This window comes from Perissodus microlepis, chromosome 5 (genome assembly GCF_051167445.1).
Source record: "Perissodus microlepis isolate ML-2025 ecotype Zambia chromosome 5, ASM5116744v1, whole genome shotgun sequence".
NCBI lineage: Eukaryota > Metazoa > Chordata > Actinopteri > Cichliformes > Cichlidae > Perissodus > Perissodus microlepis.
In genome coordinates this window covers 15,910,357-15,929,226 of record NC_140465.1, presented here as the reverse complement: position 1 = coordinate 15,929,226, position 18,870 = coordinate 15,910,357, and the positions used below count along the sequence as shown (strand labels likewise).

The following is an 18,870-nucleotide window of genomic DNA, read 5'->3' as shown; positions in this document are numbered from 1 at the left end:
ATTAATGGCACGCTGAGTGGTCACTTTTTAAATAACACCGTGTCGAACACATTCGTGAGCTCCTCTAGTTAGCAATACTTTCTTCAGTCAAGGTCAAAGTTAAATAGTCAGGATTTCATTTAACCACTCGGCCACTGGGAAGTTTCTGTCCTGAAGCTCACCTCCTTTCCCCCTCCTCTTTCTTTCTCTTTTCATTTTTTCCTCTACTTTTATTAGATTATTCCTTTGTGCCTTTGCCCCTCTGTTTTTTGAAACCTTACCGCTCTTGTTAATGACAGAGCGGGGGTTCAGGTTGGGGTTGCAGTGTTTGGGGTTGGGGCAAGACATTTGGTTCAGTCCTGTGCTACCCATTGAAGGTGACAGGAGGGGCTGTGACTTTGGGTTTTTGACCCCAGATTCTTTATTTTTACTAGGAAGGGATCCAAGGATGGAGCTGTTGATGTGAATAGCTGCCCAAGGTGACTGGATCCCAATAAAGAGGCCGTCACCCTGGCTGGGGGCCTCCTTCCCATCCGAGACACAACGTTTATAGGCCTGCTTATGAGCCTGGGCTACTATTAAACCCTGTCCGGCCTGCACTGAGGAATTTAGGGCCAGGAAACAAGAGAGTGGGGGTGGGAATGGGCAGAGAGAGGTGAAGTTGGGGTGAGTGAAGGTGAAAGTTGAAAGGCACGTTCGAAAGGAATCTGCTTGTTTCGTAGTCGTCGCCTTTAAATGTGTACCAGGCGTGTTGCGGTTTTTGCTCTCTGACTGCAGCGTGAGGAGGCGTGGCTGATTAAACGCGTCATTGTATCCATTTTGTATCATTTGTTTTGAGCGTTTTCACATGCGGCAGAGGAATGGCATTGCCTGGGGTCAGCATATGGTGTTATACAGTGTGCAGTTTTCTTTAGCGCGACAGTGAGAAGGAACATAAGGAGACAGCAGAGTCTCATAAACATCTCATCTCTGTTTGTTCACATGGGGCTGGGGACGACCTTTCAAATAAAAATGGGAGCTTACACACACTCGTACACACACACAAACACACAAAAAATTCAGATGCCAGTCAAAAATTCAACAGGGGTATCTCACCTCCCCCCACACTCACCAGTAAATGGAAAAGCCAATCAAATCTCAGCTGCCAATCAGATTTTTATCAGCAGGGCCATCTGGCCATCAGCTAATTGTGTCTCTTTTAAGTCCCTGTCAGTCAGCAGTGCCACCCCTCCTCCCTTTTCTCTTAAAAATGTCTGCCTTTGAGCTTGCCTTCTGGCTCCGAGGGGTGGCCTGCGTGGGGTTGGGGGGGGTTGTTTGCTGACCACTCTTTCTGTTAATCACTTCGTATTAGCTTTAATCAAAGTTTCAAAGACTTTAAGAATAAATATAAACAAGATGCTCTGAATTCATAAGAGTATTCAACTGTTTCTCCATTCTGTGCTTTTTCCGCAGCCGTGGAGACCCAGAGCACCAGTTCGGAGGAGATGGTGCCAAGCTCTCCTTCGCCGCCTCCTCCTCCTCGCGTTTATAAGCCGTGCTTTGTGTGCCAGGACAAGTCATCTGGTTATCACTATGGAGTGAGCTCCTGTGAGGGCTGCAAGGTAAATGAAGTTGGAGATACACGAGGAGTTTACAGGACATGTGTAATGTGAACAGCTGAGGTCCCCTGAAAAGAAAGGCAGACAGATGTGCACAGAGATGTGCTTGCTGTCGCTGAGATGCCCTCTAGTGTATCCATACGTAACTGCACATGATCAAAGCTACAAATGAACAGTGTGCTGCTGTTTGTGACAGGCAAATGGCTTCTTTTGGCTATAAGTAAGTATAACCTAAAAATGTCTTCAGAACTTGTTTGTTTCAAGTGAAACAAGATATCTGCTCCAGTGGTCTGATAACAATTGCTGCTCCACAGTGCTGTGCTGTTTGAGCCGTTACTCTTGTGGTAGCTGTGGCTCAGGAGGTAGAGCAAGTCATCCACTAATTGGACAGTTGGTGGTTTGATACCTGGCTGCTCCAGACTGCTTGCCTAAGTATTTTTGGGCAAGATACTGAATCCCAAGTTGTTCCCAATGTGTTAACCAGAGTGTGAAAGAACTTAGAGTCAGAACAAAAAAGTGCTTGTGGGAATGAAACATGTTGTTTAAAGAGCTTTGAGCGCTCAAATAGAGTAGAAAACCAGTCCAGGTCCCATAGCACTATGACACATACAACTATTCGGACAATTTATTTCTTTTACCCTTGGCTACCTCTCACGGTTCCACACCCTGTAATCACTGCTTATTAAACACTTACCGTCACACTAACACATCCAGAATCACCTCAACTCAGTTCACCGACCTAGAGCCTTGTTGATGTGAGACGACTGATGCTCCGCTCCGTTGTATCAGCTAACTCATGTAGTCACCTACAGTATGAAGTTGGCTGGTTAATGCTTTAGGCTCTCCTGCTTTTTAATCCAAAGTACTTTTAATGCTGCTGGCTGCTGTGACACGGTGTTCATTTGAAAAGTGTAGTTCAACTGAGAAGCCAGATTTTCTTGCCAGTGTCGATGTCGTGGGATTTTCTAAATTCTGATGGGCTTTAGCAAAAAAGCAATCATGAAAAATACATGTGCCAGTTTTTCTTTCAGCGTCTACTTGCGATCAATATCTGCTATAGTTCTGTGACATCAGAAGATTAAATTATTTAGGCAGTCTTTGCACTGATCTACTAAATAGATAAATCCTGACTAACAATAGTAGCTTTTTTAAGTTTTTTATGTATTTATCGTGTGGCATCCATGTCCAAGACATTTTCCTGTGTCTGTTTTAGGGTTTTTTCAGGCGCAGCATTCAAAAGAACATGGTGTATACGTGCCACAGAGACAAGAACTGTCAGATCAACAAAGTTACCCGCAACCGCTGCCAGTACTGCCGGCTGCAGAAGTGCTTTGAGGTCGGCATGTCCAAAGAAGGTAAGCGTCTCAGATATTACGGGGCTGTCGGTGTGTCGCTATCGAGGAAAAAGCAAAAGGACTTGTGTCTTTTCCTCATCTCGTGCACGTGTTTCCCGGTAGCGGTGCGTAACGACAGGAACAAAAAGAAGAAGGACGTGAAGGAGGAAGTGGTGCTGCCCGAGAACTACGAACTAAGTGGAGAACTGGAGGAGCTGGTCAACAAAGTCAGCAAAGCTCACCAAGAGACCTTCCCGTCTCTGTGCCAACTAGGAAAATACACCACAGTGAGTCTTTTTTTAGCACATAATTGCATCCACTTCTCGACACTCGCGCTCCACTTAAGCTCACCGCTTTGCAGGAAGGACAAACACTATGTGGAGTTTGCACAGTCACACAGAAAGAAAAAAAAGTGTCCCTCTTTCTCTCTCCCAGAATTCAAGTGCTGACCACAGAGTGCAGCTGGACTTGGGCCTATGGGATAAGTTCAGTGAGCTCTCCACTAAGTGCATTATAAAGATTGTGGAGTTTGCCAAGCGGCTACCAGGCTTCACTACGCTCACCATCGCTGACCAGATCACCCTCCTCAAATCTGCATGTCTGGACATCCTGGTACTAGCGCCACGTTCCTATTACTCCTCCCCTTTAATCGACTACACCTCCACATCCCTAAGCTATTCTCTATTTGTCACGCTGCTTTGTGATTCTGAACAGCTCCCGTGAAAAAATTTCAACGTGAACTTCTGTCTAGAAATTTCTGGTTTATGCCTCATCATATTCTTCCCCTGCTTAGATGCTGAGGATATGCACTCGCTACACACCAGAGCAGGACACGATGACCTTCTCAGATGGCCTGACTCTAAACAGGACCCAGATGCATAACGCCGGCTTTGGCCCGCTCACAGACCTGGTGTTTGCCTTTGCTGGTCAGCTGCTGCCTTTGGAGATGGACGACACCGAGACGGGGCTGCTCAGCGCCATCTGTCTCATCTGCGGAGGTAAACTTGGGTCATTGTTCGGCGTCTGTTTGCATCGTGTCCGCTTGCAGTCGTGGAATTATTGATGGAAAGGAAGAGACATCAGTGTACGGTCACAGTTTAGCAGTCAGTCAGTAGCATGAAGGCTGTAACAGTGTCTCGCATCTTGTCATTGTTTTGCTGTGTGCGCTCTCTTCACTTCACTCCTAGACCGTATGGACTTGGAAGAGCCGGAGAAGGTGGACAAGCTGCAGGAACCGCTGCTAGAGGCCCTGAAGATCTACACCCGACGCAGACGCCCGAACAAGCCTCACATGTTTCCCCGAATGCTGATGAAAGTCACAGACCTCAGGGGAATCAGCACCAAAGGTTAGCTTGTTTTTTTCATAGCACAACCACAGTTTGGAATAGATCTCAGTGTCAAAGCTCAACACGCATAAGTACTGAAATATCTTTTCAGATTTGTATGTTTTGCTCAAATTAGCTCAGGCTCAAAGCAGTTAGCAGTTAGGAAAAGACTGATGATGCTGGTCTCAAACTACGCTCCTATTGCTTGTTAGGCAACCACTTAAATAAAATAAATGTTGCCTCAAAGCAATTTCGAAACATTTAACAGACATTACTGTAAATTCATGCTTGGAAGAAAGGTCTGCCAGACAGAATATACCTATATGTGCATATTTGAATGATTTCTTTAAATTACATGACTCCTGTCTGTTAGCATGTGACGTTCTTTGTTTCTTTATATCTACGAGTAAATAAACGTCCATGTGTGTGCAGGTGCAGAAAGAGCCATCACACTAAAGACAGAGATCCCCGGCCCCATGCCTCCCCTGATCAGGGAGATGCTGGAGAACCCGGACTCCTTCGAGGACAGCAGCGACTCGGGCGACAGCGGCGCAGCTGCTCCCCCTGCCATTCAAGCCATCAAGCAAGAGGACAAGGCCACGTACGAGTCAGCCTTCGAGGAAGAAGAGGAGGAGGAAGAGGACGACTATTGGGACGAGGAGAAAGAGCGAGGGGCAGAAAGCGACGGAGAGGCGTGGGGGGAGGCGGCAGCGGGCGCGCAAAAGAAAGGCGTGACAGGGAAGACGCAGTGAGACAGAGAAAGAGAGACACAAGACGACACCGCTGCCTCGCACGGATTCGCCGAGCGCCGCCGCCGAGCAACGTCAGCTCGTAGAAACATCACAGATTAAAGCTCTTAAAACGGCGTTTCGCACAGCACATATCCGTGTATACTGTACATACTGACTGAAAGGAAAACGTGTTCAATTCATATTAGCAAGTGAGGAATTTGGAGACGCAAAAGCACTACATTTCAGTGGATTGATGAGGGCACAGTTAAAAAAGAAAATCACAGTGCCAGAATGTTTAAAAGATATATATATATTAAAAAAAAAAGGTTTTGTCTGCACAAAGACAGGAAAAACTGTTGTTGAGAGACAAAAAAAGCACTCCGCTATCTGTTAAGGGCTATGCTTTGTATAAAATTGATGGTAAGAGTACATTGCAGCGACAGAACTCTTATGTGGCGTCCAGATGCCACAGATGTCTTCTCAGAATTACTTTTATTACTATTCAGAGATATGCTACTTATTTTTTCATTGTATGGTTTTTATAAGCATGTACACATTACTGTTTTGTCTTTTGTTTGTTTGTGGGACCTCGTGTTGCTTTTTTTTCTTGTGTATATTTTCACACTCAGTCCTCGCATCTGACTGGACATTTGTGCTTTTTATCGTATGCGTTAGTTTTATCGGACACAGTGAAGCAATAGCAGAAGAAAAGAGGAAAACAAAAAGGAAAAAGAGCAATAGCTAAAGAGTCATGGGAGTCATGAGCAGGACTCAAACTCAAAGTGTGATCATTCAGGATTGGTGATTGGCTAATCTGAAAGAAATGCAAGAGGACTTCAGCTTTAATTCAAACCCGGGTGCTTGTGGGCCAAATAATAAAAATGTCAGAGAAATGTGGGAAAACATATCTCCAGTTGATCAGGGCTGAGCTTCACCTGTTTTTACAGTATTTCTTTTCTTTTCCATCAGACGTTCTTCTTTCACACGGGTTAGGAATCATTAAAACTTTCAGTACATGCACTCGTTCAAACAACCAGGTACAGTTAAGCCATAAGATTTTCTTCCTGTTGTTTTAAGGCAAGCAAAGACTCAGCCAAGCAAACACAACCATTAAAAGCCATTTACATCACAGAAACCTCAGATGTGTGTGCGTGAGGGTGTGAGTGTGTCCCAGTAAACAGGGTGGTGTAATAGACATGTTACATCACTGCCATCTTCCACATGAGTGAGTGTCCAATTATCAGCATCTGTAAATGTGTATAAAATGGATTTTGCAACTAAAAATGAAAAAAAAAAACATACAAATATTAGATATTTTTTTCTTTAGGTTGGAGAAATCCCTCGCATGTACACTTGTTTTGGGACTGCTCGAGTTCTGGCCAACAACCGTCCAACACAAACAGGCACTGAGTGACTGAGTGGGGTTCTCGTGTGCGCTATGTTGATAAAGACAGAAGGTGTGTTAAATAAGAAAGGCCCACCAAGTTTGCTCCTAAATTTGGTAATTTTGCTGTTTTATTGTGAAAACCTTAGAACCAAACAACCGTGGGAAAGGACAGAACACACCTTGCACACGATCAGCCCGACTCAAACTGTTCGGTATTTAAAAGTATTTCTGTTTCATATAACCATGATAGTTTGGAACAGGTTTTTTCCTTCTTTTATTTGTTTTAAAACCTTGTTAGTTTTTTCTGGATTTGAGCTGCTGCAGTTTAAAAAGAGCTCTACACACGAGTACGGCATTTAAAAAAGATCAAATATGGATTTTACGTTACATTTGGACAAAACATTTACAATGCTTACCGCTTTTATTAAGGTCGTTGTCTCTATCGTGTTCAGGGATTCAGGTTCCTCATGAGTTTTAATTCAACTTGACTCGTATCAAAATAGCTTTGATGGCTCTGACATCCATGCACTCACACACACACACACACACACACACACACACACACACGGAAATCCAAAAACTGGGTTGATATGTTCTTGTTTTTACATTTTTATGAGAAGTCAATACTATATTTTGCTGTTTGGGGGCTCGTGATTTGTTATTTGTTGTTTCTTGTATTTTGATAAATGCTCTTTTTGTTCTCAGACCTTAGAGCGTCTCCACTTGTCATCTTCTTTGAAATCCCTTTACACATCTTTGAACCAAGCAGCCACTCATCTTTTAACACTCACATACTTCAGTGTGACCCAGGCCAAGGTTCCCCTGATAATAAGTGTCTGACATTAATGAATGGACGATTAGTCCTTTATTAATCAAAGAGCAGGGATGGTGTATTTTTAGCTTTTCCAACAGCGTCTACTATTTTTCCGCATGCTATCGCACAATATCATGTCCTGTTTCACTTGAGACATGAAAACATAACAGCCACAATGATTTAAGTATGTTCTAATCTGTTATTGTCAAGATTAATGCAACATTTAAAATAAATGCTTGTCATAAACTAGTCTGTGCATTGAAAGCAGCGGTAGGAAATGCTGCATCTGCAGGACTGGTATATGTTTTTCCTGCACACACTAAAGTGGCAGTTCAGGCTCTTTAATGACCTGATGACTTCCCACAACTCCTCCTTTAATCTAGTTTGGCTTTCACTTTAATCTCAGCTCAGAATAAACTGAATCGAACTGATTTTTGCAGATTTGGAGTCTGCGTCAAGTCACCCTCTGACCTCTGCTCCTTATGCACGCCACAGATGATCACTCCTATGTTGTCCTTCTGCTTCACTGTTTCAACAGCCAGCAGGTGTTTGTCTCTGTCAGGGTCCCCCTTGACCTCTGTAACCCCTGTCATGCACGGCTTCGTAGTTTCAAGGTTCCCTATAACCATCATTCTCCTTGATATTAGCCACAGTGGTGGATCTGAAATCGGTAGCAATTTATAATAATGTCAAACTACTTTAAAGTTTTATTAAGGTATTAAAGTCATCATTTACATGGCATACATACTAAGAAGAAGTAATGATAAATGATGAATTAAGTGCTTACTAATACTTATACTTAATACTGTGACACTATTATAAAGTGCTACCTTGAAATCTATCTGAAGAGATATGACCTGGAACAGCATCGGTGTACAACCATTTCTGAACAATGGTATTGAGTTTTCAAAGAACATTTTTGCACATTTCTGGGTCACTTTAGGAAAAATCATCAAATGTCACGGTGAAATAATGACGTTTAGGCACAGCACTCACCTGGTATTCATTATTATGTTTTATTAAAGAGCACCATCGAATAACAAACTTTTACCTGAACTGCACCAAACGAGCCAGGAGCAAAGCATTTCGCACTTGACTGTGACCCACACCCACACACTTGACACACTTTGTGCAGTCACACTCACATGCAGAGCCCAGGGGGGGGCTAGTGTGTGCAACTGATATCTCACAACAGCTGTGACACAGACACCTAATAATGAAATAAAAGTTCGAAAATATGAATCTTCATCTAAAAGTTCGGAAAACAAAAATTCAATTTGCACTTAAAATTCATCCTGAGAGTCACTAAGTTTGAATCAGAATTAAAACCACAAACAGCATAAAACAAGAGCGAAAATTAGCCCACTTAAGACTTGCAAATTCCTAAAAGACACTCTTGAGGTAAAAGCACAATACCCTTTGTGACAGGGACTATATATAGGTCTCAAGTGTTCTTATGACCCATATAAAATAATACCACAGTGGTACACGGGAAACCTGCCATCCATCCCTGTGTTACCACATGGGGGAGTCAGCCAGCTCACTGCAGAGGCAAAGAGAGTTGAAAGTTTTAAGCAAAGGTAAATAATTCCACAGTTCTCCTTCTCGCTTAGCATGACCGTCCTATTATTTTATTCAGTCTTATTTTCAGCTGTGGCGGAGAAATGAGGGCGTGTGAAGTGTAACTGCTGGAAAGCCAGCCGTGTCACCTGAGGACGGGGTTGATGAGCTCTGGTAGGATCAGTTTCTTTCTTTCAGTAGCGGAGGGTTCACGCTGCTCCCTTTCCTCATCCTGGTTCAACAGACAGAGGCAGAAATGCAGGTGAACTGTGGGTCTGTATCCACCCAGAACACTTGGACACTTGGGTTTCAAAACGGAAATATAGTGTGGTACTCATTTTACTTTCATCTTATTTTCTGTGGTGTAAAAGAGCTCTGAGAAATTACATCCAAATAGTCTTTAATGAGCAATTAGTACCCAGTAGAGCGCAGTAGATGAAATAAATAAATAAATCTAATCAGCATTCGAAGAGATCAACTTTTGCCTTTTTAAAACCGCTAGTTTAGGATTTAGTGAGGGTCAAATAATCTGGTGCAGGAGAAAATAGTTCTTCATGACTCTGACTGTATGCAACAACTGAAATGCCTCAAACGTTTGTGCTGTACTAATAATCCGTATCAAATATCATCTACATTATACTGCAAAATGCAGTTATTTGTTGGAAACCACTTCAAATATGAGGAAGTTGTCTATAAGGAATTGAAATAAGCTCATTACACAAGCCAAAAATGATTAAATGGATTAGTTAGGAGACATGTTGTGACGATGGGCGCTCTCAGATGATACACTGGTCTGGTGCTTTTGTCTAATGTGACTTTAGACACATTAGACTTTGTCTAAAGTCTAAGACTTTATTAGCTGGTTTCCAACCTGTGTGTCAGAGGCTGGTGTGTCTTCTTCCTCGCTCTGGATCTGTATCTCATGAGGGATCTCAGCTCTGTCGGGCTGCTTCAGGTCATTGGACGAGGAAACAGGTGCACAGACTGACCTGGAGGAAGCTGAGGAAGCACTCTCATCACTCGCAGGGGTAGAGCCAGGAGCTGTACGAACCAGCGCTGAGTCTTTACCTTAGTTTTCATTACAGTTCAATGAAATAGCAGCGTGGCATGCAAAAAGATCTTTTTACTTACATATGCACGTGGGAGCTGTACTGCTTGCTTCAGCTTCTGACACAATCCCTAATCTCTGCTCTAACTGATGGATGTAGTTCACCAAATCCTGCAAGGTTCAAATGACAAAAACACAGATTTGATCGGGAAATGAAGGTGATGAGAATGAATACCTAAACTAATCAGCAGTCGCTCTCTAAAATGTGTAACTGAGCTTGGGGGAAAAACACATTTTGCTGTGTTCTGTTGAGAAATGCCACTTTAATTCATGCCTATCCTGTGAAGAGCAGAGCCAAAGCGCAGGGCTTAGCGTCCCTATACTGTTTCTTGTGGTAGATTAAAGAATCGTGAGCTGTGCTGTTGATCCGGTGTTGAATCCTTGCCTGGTTTTGAAGCTGTTCCTCCTCCCTTTCTTTCTGGACCTTTCTCAAACTGGCCCTCAGCTCCTGCAGCTCACGCTTCGCCTCACCCAGCAGCACCTACAGGGGGCAGCAACATTTATACTCAGACCGCCTGAACGCCCACCAATCTGATGGGTCTTCTCGTCTTCCCCGCTGTTCATCACATGTTGTCGTGAGGAAATGTTTGCTCACTGTTCATGGAAGCTTTTCTATTTGTGCCAGTATGTGAGTAATGAAAGAAGTCTGGCACAGCTCTCTGTACTGTAAGTTGAGCATCTCATGATGCAGAATTGCGGCACATAAGCAGTTATATTTAGAGCCAAACGGCGATTGCGATGTGCTTTGAGTTTCTTACTTTATTGTAGTCTTTCTCTCTCCCGAGCTGCACTTCTAGTTTCTCCCTCTCCATCCTCTCCTCCTGGAGCCACTCTTCCTTCTTCTGTACCTCGCAGGCAAGATCTTGCAGCTTCTTTTTGTCAGTCTGCACAAAAACATGAAAACAGTTTCGTTTTTTTGTTGTTTCTTCTGTTTTTTTGTTGTTGTTGTTTTTTTTACTTTGATGCATATTCTGCATCCTCACTTCTGCTGCATGTCTGTATGCCTCTCTCTCCAAAGCCCAGTTGGCCCTCTCCTCCCTCAGGAGGAGGTTCTCCTCAGACAGCTGCAGAGTGAGCTGGGCCACTTGGAGTCGGGCTTGGTGCAGGTCAGTGTGGGTGTGACCTTGTCGGGTGCTCAGGTCCCTCAGCTCCCTACGCAGGCCTTCTGCCACGTGGTCGCTGGCCTCGAGACGTTCCTGGAGCAGTCGTGCCTCGGCCAGAGCATCCTCATTTTCCATCTTCGGGGAGTCAAGGAGCATGAAGAGAAACAATGTGGGAGAATATGCCAGAAGAAAAGACAGGAAAACATCTGATTCTCGTCTGTTTTTAGTGAGATGACGGGTTATTGGCTTTTGTGTGTTATAGAGTGACAAGCTTCACAGCAGTTAACCTGCAGAGACTTCCTCTTCTCCTCATCGTGCTTCATTTGACAGGACATTTTCTTCACTCTTTCTTTCAGCCTGTGGTAACAAAAATAAATTCACTTTTCAGGCCAAAGTGGCTGGAGAATGACTCAGCTGACATGTGTTGTGAGGGCTTGCCTTTCCAGTTCCCTGTTTTGCTCTTTCTCTCGCTCAGCCAGAATCTCGACATCCTCCTCCAGGTCTTTGATGCGCTGCTCTCTTTCAGCTTTTTCAGCTGCAAGTTTACTCAGCTCAGAGGCCAGACTTTCTTGACTGTATTTCGCATCCTTTCAGTTGCATGGAGAGAAAAGAGAATACATCTTTTCATCAATTTTCAATGATCAGCTATCAGTGCGCCACTGGTGATCAGTGTGCACCTTGTGTTTTACCTCGATTGTCTTCAGCATCTCGCAGCTGTGTCTCAGGTTGTCTCTGAGCTCCATGATCTCCTCCTTCATTGCTTCTCTTTCATATTCCCATTCACTTCTTGCTTTTCTGCTGTTTTCTTTCTCATTCTCCGTCTCCTTTTTCGCTACATCCAACGCTTGCTGCAGACCTCCTTGCTTTTTTAAGCACTCCTCCAGCCGACTCTGTGGACAACACAGAAAGAAATGACGAAGCATTTTCAAACATATTTCTAATTCCTGTGTCAAAGATAATAAAAAGAAATAAACATTTTCTCTTCCAACCTGCAGCAGCTGAGCTCTGGGAATGACTAAGAGCAGCTCTTCTTCTCCATCCTCTGCATCTTCTTCTTCTTTCAGGGTCTCAAGCTCCTCCAGCGGCTTGGGTGCACAGAAAGTGAAGGGACGACTACGGGCACACACCTCTCCTATCTTGTCCACATACACAAATTGGTACTCTACAGTACTGGGGCGGGGCAGGTATGATGCTGTATCAAGAAGACATTTCTTATTATCCTCTAGTGCCTAAAATTAGCTGTCAGTTACAGTTACGATAATGCAAAAAAAAGGCCCAAATACAAAAAAACTAAACTAGTGCAGTACAATCTCATTATAAGCTCCTAATGCTTTGCATAAATTTGTTTTATTTGATCACAGTGAAAACATTAAAAACAACAGCTAATCTTCTATGAAAGTGCACAGCAGCATCTTTTTTTACCGCCCTGGTATCACTTTGCTGTGGTGATGCAGCAGTGCACTCTGAGGTGTGTCTGTTACACAGGCCTAGAGCTCGGTCAGCAGACTGCCTGGAAACCCCAAATCCTTCCAGCAACTGCTGAACAACTGAAATTAAAACTTTCATTCTCTACATAGCTGGCAACAGGGAAAGCAGGTTGTTTTCCCCCAGGGTGTCAGGGACCACTGACAGGCGTAGTTGACTGTAGTTTAAGACATCACTGCTGGGTGCGACACAGAGACAGACTGCATATGAGAGGTGGACAGAACCACTTTGACGTCCACATTTTGGGTTTTATCTGTCTGTTTATTTATTTGTTTGTCTATAGGTAGACAGAACAAGCAAAGGGTGGGACTGATTTAGAAACTGATATTTCAGACATAACTTTTCAACTACACCCTAAATTATCTTTTTTCCCCGAATGGGGCCACAATTTTCAAAATATTCACCATCCTGTGTTACAATTAAGAATATAAACCTATCTGGATACTGCATACGGAGACGTCTACAAAATAGTTTTTCTTTGGTGAATCCAAAGTCTCCCCCTGCTGGCTATTAGAAAGAATGCAGGTTTAAAGAGGACCCGTTATGCTTTTCCTCCTTCTCTGTCATACATAAACAGTGGTGGATATTAAAGTTTCAGATTTTTATGTCTGTAGTTGTATAGTAATAACTCTGAGATGAAATTATGTCAAAGTGAAGGGATATCTATCGTATTCATTTTTTGAAGCACACAGTTTTGGAGTTTAGTCGTTGTGCTCATGAGGGGCAGCCAATGAAAAGGAGCTAAAAAGGCTTATTTCAGCTGAACTGAGGTGCTGCATCAGAGCCAGGAATAACATCAATAAAGTTTATTATGAAATATGAATCTATGCTTACAGGAACAAACAAGCACACAGTATTTATCAAATGTGCAACCAGGGAGGACAGGGCAATTTCAGCCAGACAACAAACAACAACAACAAAACAGATAGACCATTAACCATCAGGAGCGTTTATTACAATTCTTACCCTGGAAAACTGCACAGAAGTCAACACTGGTTCCCTCTGTGTAGCCTTCAGGAACAGTAGCCCATGTGTATGTGTAATACTGTTTGACTGAAGTCCATCCCATCTATAATAGGATAAACATACTCTATGTCATAAAGCACACATTGTGACTACCACGATGCAACACATGGGACGGTGCTGTAGTTGGTGACCGTACCTCAAAAATTCCTATCCAGTCACTATTGCTCCACTGATGGTCTGAGGTCAGACTGTAGTGGCACTCCACCCTGGTTTGGGGGAAGTACACTTGCCCCACATTTCGAAACACCACCCTGGGCTGTTTGTCCATGACGATAGGAAGCTTTGCTGTTATAGAAGAAAACATGCGAACAGCTGATGAAAGACGATAGCAGCATCGGTCCAGGAATGCAGCATGGTCATAACAGGAGTGACCTACGGCTCATCAGCTTGTTTACCTACTGAGGAGTTACATTATGCCATATAGCCTACAAAATACACAGAGACCGAGAGATCTGGTTGGATCTCTTTGTCTTCGCATATAAGAACGACCACTCTATTTAAAGACTAATGGAAAGTCTTTCAAATTTCTTTTTATTTATAAAAAGTCAAAGTTAGCTTATAGATTTATACTAAAACATTTTTTAATATATTTAATTCCTAAAAAACATAAATCACATATAATGATGGCATAAAACCAGCTTTTTCAGCTATTTATTAATAAGTGACTTTTATGTATATATATATGCTTGTATATATTGTGCTATTCTTAGTTAGGGTATTATCTGTCTTTGTTAATGTTTGTTTATAATGGAGCACCGTAACGAAAAATAATTTCCCCTGTATTCTGATTCTGATAACAAATAAAGTTTTTACAGAAATGTAAAAAACAAACAAATTGTAATCAATCTTCCCTCATGTCTGCAGGCGTGACATTCAGCTAACAACTCAACTCGTTCCCATTGTTAACAAGTCAACAGGTCAATCTTGGCCTAAATGCTCAAACTCAGTGGTGTTAATCTTACCTGAGTCTTCTGAAATGAACTCGATGGCTCTGCTACCTCATGCGGGACAGGAGCTGTGCATCAGTCTGTCGATACTGATGAGCAGGTGCAAGACTTTCACAACATCTCTTGAACCATGTGCAACCAGAGTAAAATTAGTGACACTCGCTGAGTCACGGGAGATGCAGTTCGTGAGTACACAGCTTCTCAACTGACACGGTGGAGCTGCGGACTTCAACTCCCATTACAATCACAGGACACGAGATCCTCTGCCTGGTGTTACTGCTGATTGCAGTTCTCAGTAGTGGCACGGGTGGGGGTGAGGAAATCATCAGAGCTTCACATTTATGTTAATAACAACTTCAGCGCACCCACCAGCCAGAAACCAGTGAGAGGCATAAAACCAGCAGTATCACAGCAAAGAGATTCTTTTTTTGTTTTGTTTTTAATATGGAAAATGAGGATATTCTGCACTTATTTTAATCTGATCTGATAATCCCGAACCAGTGATAAACACACATCGTATCCAAGTTTGTTTTTTTAAGCAAAGACTGCAAATCTAATATCGTGTACCTTTTTCCCCCCTGTGATTGTGTAAGAATCATGTTCCCACTCTGAACACTTGATGGCAGTGTAGCTCCGGCACAAAGCCAAGAGAGTTGCATTTGTTAACACAAAGTACTAACTGAGCAGGTTTCATGTGAGCACTTAATTTACACACTTTCTCATGGTGGAAGAGTCTTTATGTAAAGAAAAACTATACAATGCAGGGAGGCTCTTGTGGGATGTTTTCCTATTGCCGTCAAATAATTTGATTTTAATTTTTAATATTATCCCTGCTGAGTCAGCATACCTGTAGGTATGGTTTATTCTTCTAAAAAAAAAAAAAGAAAGGAAGAAAGCTGCAGTTCATAAATTTGCATTTAGGTTGAAAAAAAAATGCCATCTCGTCTCTTTCATGTATGTAATTCAGGTTCAGCTCTGCCAAAGGTTTCTTCCTGTTAAAGGGGAGTTTTCCTTCCCACTGTCACCAAAGTGCTTGCTCATGGGGGGGCATCTGATTGCTGCATATGCAAGTTGTTTTTTCAGAGCTATATTTTACATGTCATACTGATAATAGTGCTTTCAATAATCATTCTTTTTATGATTTATACCTGGGTTTTCCCAGTTTTCCTCTATATTTCTCTGTGGCCATAAAAGCAGAGAATTTTCATTAACTCAGTATTTCAGTTAATGACAGATTACTTTCACAACTGCCATATGTTTCAACAACCTGTTCCCTGCCAAACATATGCCTTAACTGTCAGTATAACTTCATGTTTGCAGCATCAGATTTGATCAGCCAGTATTTATTTCAACAGTAAAATAAAAAAAAAAAAAAGTAAAATAAAAACAAAACTGAAACTGAAAATTCAGTGTGCAGACCCATAAAATACATTACCAAGCTAAACGAAAATTTAAAACAGAGCTATAAAACATGTCATAAAGAGCACCACAGATTGATTCTGCCCATGTAATTATCACTGTATGAATATATTTTTTGTGCAACATGACAAAAAGCTGTCTGTGTAGCCCGCTAAATTTATTTTGACTTTCACTAAATTCTGGTCTTTTCTATTCCGATCTAATTTTGTGACCCTCGTTGATATTAACGCATCAACACTGTCCTTTTATAGGAAATTCATAGGTCACATCTTAATTAGCTGATTAATATAAGGCCACATGAACTTTAATTGTAGGGTTCAGTTGTAGACGTAGCACTTGTCATACACACAAAGAAAAATACAATATTGAATATACGCATACACCCTGAGCTAAGGCTTTACTCAAAGCACCGTACAGTCATTAGTGTAGAAATATTTCTGGCTCCATATTTTAAAGCCATGCTGCAGCCTCTGATCACAGCAGGAGTCTCATCTTGAAGTAATGCAGACAGACCTTTAGAGAATAAAAAGCAGTTGCAGAGCAGATGTGTTTACAGCATTTGTGGTAACAGATGTGGAAAAGCAGTAGTGTTACAGGTTCTCCTTGGAGCTACCAGCATGTGTTTGGACACACAGATGGCGCCATGAAGAGGTGAGTGAGTGTGCCCTTCTCAACAGTGCACCAAGCCATCTGTGAACTGAAAGACACACAGGAATGCCACACATCCTCATCTGGTGTTGGAGTGAATAGATTAATCATGACTGATTGGCGCAAGTTTTAATTAGAAGGGATAGAACACCAAGTTCCTGCAGTTTGGCTTTAGCTACATCCTCCCAGCCCTTATTAGCCAGCGGGTTCCTGGGCGATGGATGCATGATGCCCTCAACACGCACATTGACACCTGCAGCAGACAGGGCCCGCCGCGCCCGTTGCTCTGCCACCTTTCCTACACCAATCACCATGGAAACGTTCAGTGCCTCCACCACCTGGCACAGTGCAATGTCACACAGGCGCAGCAGGGCCTCCCGTTCAGCTGCGGGCAGCTCGGGGGGTGTTAAATTCTTCCCGCTGTCGCTCATGAAGATTAACGGGCACAGGTTGTGCACAAAGCAGTGCTGGAAGAAGACCTCCGGGTCACTACACAATTTTCTGAAGAAGCCCCAAAAACGAGCGCCGCTCACTTCGCTCTGAGTGCAGGAGAGCCCCGTGATTCGTCTCTTTGGGTGCTCATTTTGTGGGCGGCCGACCTCCCCCGTGATCTTCAGCCAGTCGACAACTGACTTCACCTCACCAAACGGGACCTGCGCAAAGAGAAGCAGATTATTTAAAGCAGCTCTGAGGTCAGAGGGAGCCTGGGAGTCTTCATGATGCAACAGAGGGGTTTTATCGTCTCTCCATTTTGTGGCTCCTCATTTTCTCTGTCCCCGGTCCTCCTTGCAGCGACCCTGCATGCTTTCTCTACATGACGTCTCAATTCCTTAAATACATGTGGAGGAAACAGGATGGAGAGAGATAGGAGCTATAATAGAGGATGGAGAGCTGTATCCTTTACAGATGCCACAGCAGTTTAATATCCTCATCATACAGGAAGATGACTACCAATTGTCAGTTGGTTCAGTTATTTAAGATGATCAGCTCTTCTCAGCAAACTTTCTGCCCCCTCACTGTTGTGTGTGCAATAACAAAATGTCAAAGTGGGTACACTGGGAATTTTAATTAAAAGTAGCGCTAAATAAGGGTTGTGGTAATTACTGTTATAAACATGTAAGACCCTCAAATCCAGCATGAGGCCGTAATAAAACAGTGGACTGACAATGCAGCTGTGCTAAACAACACATTTAATTAACATGCTGTAAAATGACAGCGTGTTAATTAATTGAAGGTATGCGCAAGAGTATCTCTGAATAGGCTGAAGCTTGAAGCTGCAGAAGACCACACTGGGCACCAGTCCTGTCAAGTCTTCAGTTTGCATTGTTGCTTTAATGACTGCAGTGTACCCATCCTCTGGTGTGATGCTCTCATGTCAATATGGACCAAAATCTCGATTGTTTCCAGCATCTTGTTGAATCTGTGACACAAAGAATTAAGGCAGCTCTGAAGCCAAATGGGGGTCCGACCTAGTACTAGCAATGTGTACCTAATAAAGTGGCTAGCTAGTGTATATTTTAGTGTTAAAACTGTTAATATTGCTATATATTAGTCTTGTTTCATCACTTTGCAAAACAGTTATTCCATACAGAGCAATTTTCAAGTTCCTGTCCTGTGACACTGTTTAATTAAATCTTAAATCATTCATCCTGGTGTGTGCTGCATTTAACAGGCAGTATCCACCATGTTGCAGGTCTCTGCTGCGACACCCCGCTGAAAACATGATAGGAGCGCCCCTGGCAGGCTGTCTCCTTAGTTTGTTTGCGTTAGCTTCCGCATTCACAGCCCTTTAAAACCTTTTACCACTGCTGTGCTCCTGTTACGGTCATGGCGATTTGGAAACTGTACTATGCCTCAAAATGTGTGCTCACCCCTGTCTGAGCCATTCCGAAAGGTCCGGGATTCATCCCCAAAAACAGGATCTTTTGTCCGGCCTGACAGTACTTCTCCACATAGCAGCGGTGGGTGTCCCAGGCGTACTCCAGCGGGTTGTAGATGTACCGGACAGGGTCGCTGAAGCGGAGGCCACGGAGGTGAGCGTTCAGCTCCAGTTCAGCCCGCAGAAACCTGGCAGAGGGGGTCTCATGCGCAGCATTAAAGCCCCGCTCCTTTGATTCACAGACGGGCACATTCTCTTCTCCGTCTCCACAAGCGACTTCACCGGCTTCATTCGCAGAAGAGTTTTCATTGAACATTTTTAAATTATTATATATGCCCCCATTAAAAAAAAAAGCAGCATTAACTTTGCGTTTTCAAACCGATAAAGTACTGAACCCAGGTTTTTGTTGTTGTTTGGGGTCTTTAAGCGAGACTATTTTCTTCCTCTGCGTCTTTCAGTCACTTGATTCGAGTCGGCTGCTGCCACCTACAGTAACAATTGTGTTATTACAATCACCAAAAAACACA

At 43.0% G+C, this 18,870-nt stretch overlaps 3 protein-coding genes across 6 annotated transcripts in view; 1 reads left to right on the top strand and 2 right to left on the bottom strand.

The window, feature by feature from the left end:
• Window positions 1–7,065, top strand: part of rargb (retinoic acid receptor, gamma b) — a 49,671-nt gene extending 42,606 nt beyond the window's left edge. For all 3 annotated transcript variants that reach the window (XM_084928230.1, XM_084928229.1, XM_084928232.1), the window contains 7 exons: window positions 1,432–1,580; window positions 2,791–2,932; window positions 3,035–3,198; window positions 3,347–3,523; window positions 3,705–3,909; window positions 4,099–4,257; window positions 4,669–7,065. In XM_084928230.1, the coding sequence (XP_084784356.1) occupies window positions 1,432–1,580; window positions 2,791–2,932; window positions 3,035–3,198; window positions 3,347–3,523; window positions 3,705–3,909; window positions 4,099–4,257; window positions 4,669–4,988 (1,316 nt within the window). In that variant the 3' untranslated portion in view covers window positions 4,989–7,065. The remainder of the gene's footprint in view (window positions 1–1,431; window positions 1,581–2,790; window positions 2,933–3,034; window positions 3,199–3,346; window positions 3,524–3,704; window positions 3,910–4,098; window positions 4,258–4,668) is intronic.
• A 56-nt stretch (window positions 7,066–7,121) lies between these two features.
• calcoco1b (calcium binding and coiled-coil domain 1b) lies at window positions 7,122–15,615 on the bottom strand. 2 transcript variants are annotated; one of them, XM_084928228.1, is made up of 14 exons: window positions 14,413–15,615; window positions 13,587–13,735; window positions 13,391–13,493; window positions 11,929–12,131; window positions 11,629–11,829; window positions 11,378–11,526; window positions 11,227–11,296; window positions 10,820–11,074; window positions 10,595–10,720; window positions 10,222–10,317; window positions 9,860–9,947; window positions 9,600–9,769; window positions 8,878–8,960; window positions 7,122–8,711 (listed from the first exon to the last, which is right to left on the bottom strand). In XM_084928228.1, the coding sequence occupies exons 2-14, from the start codon at window positions 13,716–13,718 to the stop codon at window positions 8,684–8,686; spliced, it is 1,704 nt and encodes a 567-aa protein (XP_084784354.1). In that variant the 5' UTR covers window positions 13,719–13,735; window positions 14,413–15,615; the 3' UTR covers window positions 7,122–8,683. The 2 variants fall into 2 exon arrangements, with proteins under 2 accessions (XP_084784354.1, XP_084784353.1); XM_084928227.1 differs by having other exon boundaries at window positions 13,587–15,615.
• A 583-nt stretch (window positions 15,616–16,198) lies between these two features.
• LOC146386965 (single-strand selective monofunctional uracil DNA glycosylase-like) lies at window positions 16,199–18,796 on the bottom strand. Its single transcript, XM_084928233.1, has 2 exons — window positions 18,336–18,796; window positions 16,199–17,117 (listed from the first exon to the last, which is right to left on the bottom strand). Exons 1-2 carry the CDS (start codon window positions 18,657–18,659, stop codon window positions 16,572–16,574), a joined length of 870 nt encoding a protein of 289 aa, XP_084784359.1. The 5' UTR covers window positions 18,660–18,796; the 3' UTR covers window positions 16,199–16,571.
• Window positions 18,797–18,870: the final 74 nt, after the last annotated feature.

Bases quoted from the DNA above. Each gene is read 5' to 3' on its own strand.
- LOC146386965 (XM_084928233.1), bottom strand. From the start codon at position 18,659: ATGTTCAATGAAAACTCTTCTGCGAATGAAGCCGGTGAAGTCGCTTGT. The intron at 17,118-18,335 runs GTGAGCACACAT...CTCTTTGCGCAG, and splicing joins TCGGAATGGCTCAGACAGGG to GTCCCGTTTGGTGAGGTGAA.
- calcoco1b (XM_084928227.1), bottom strand. From the start codon at position 13,754: ATGTTTTCTTCTATAACAGCAAAGCTTCCTATCGTCATGGACAAACAG. The intron at 11,830-11,928 runs GTTGGAAGAGAA...TGTTGTCCACAG, and splicing joins CCAGAGCTCAGCTGCTGCAG to AGTCGGCTGGAGGAGTGCTT. The intron at 8,712-8,877 runs GTGACACGGCTG...TTGCCTCTGCAG, and splicing joins CTCATCAACCCCGTCCTCAG to TGAGCTGGCTGACTCCCCCA.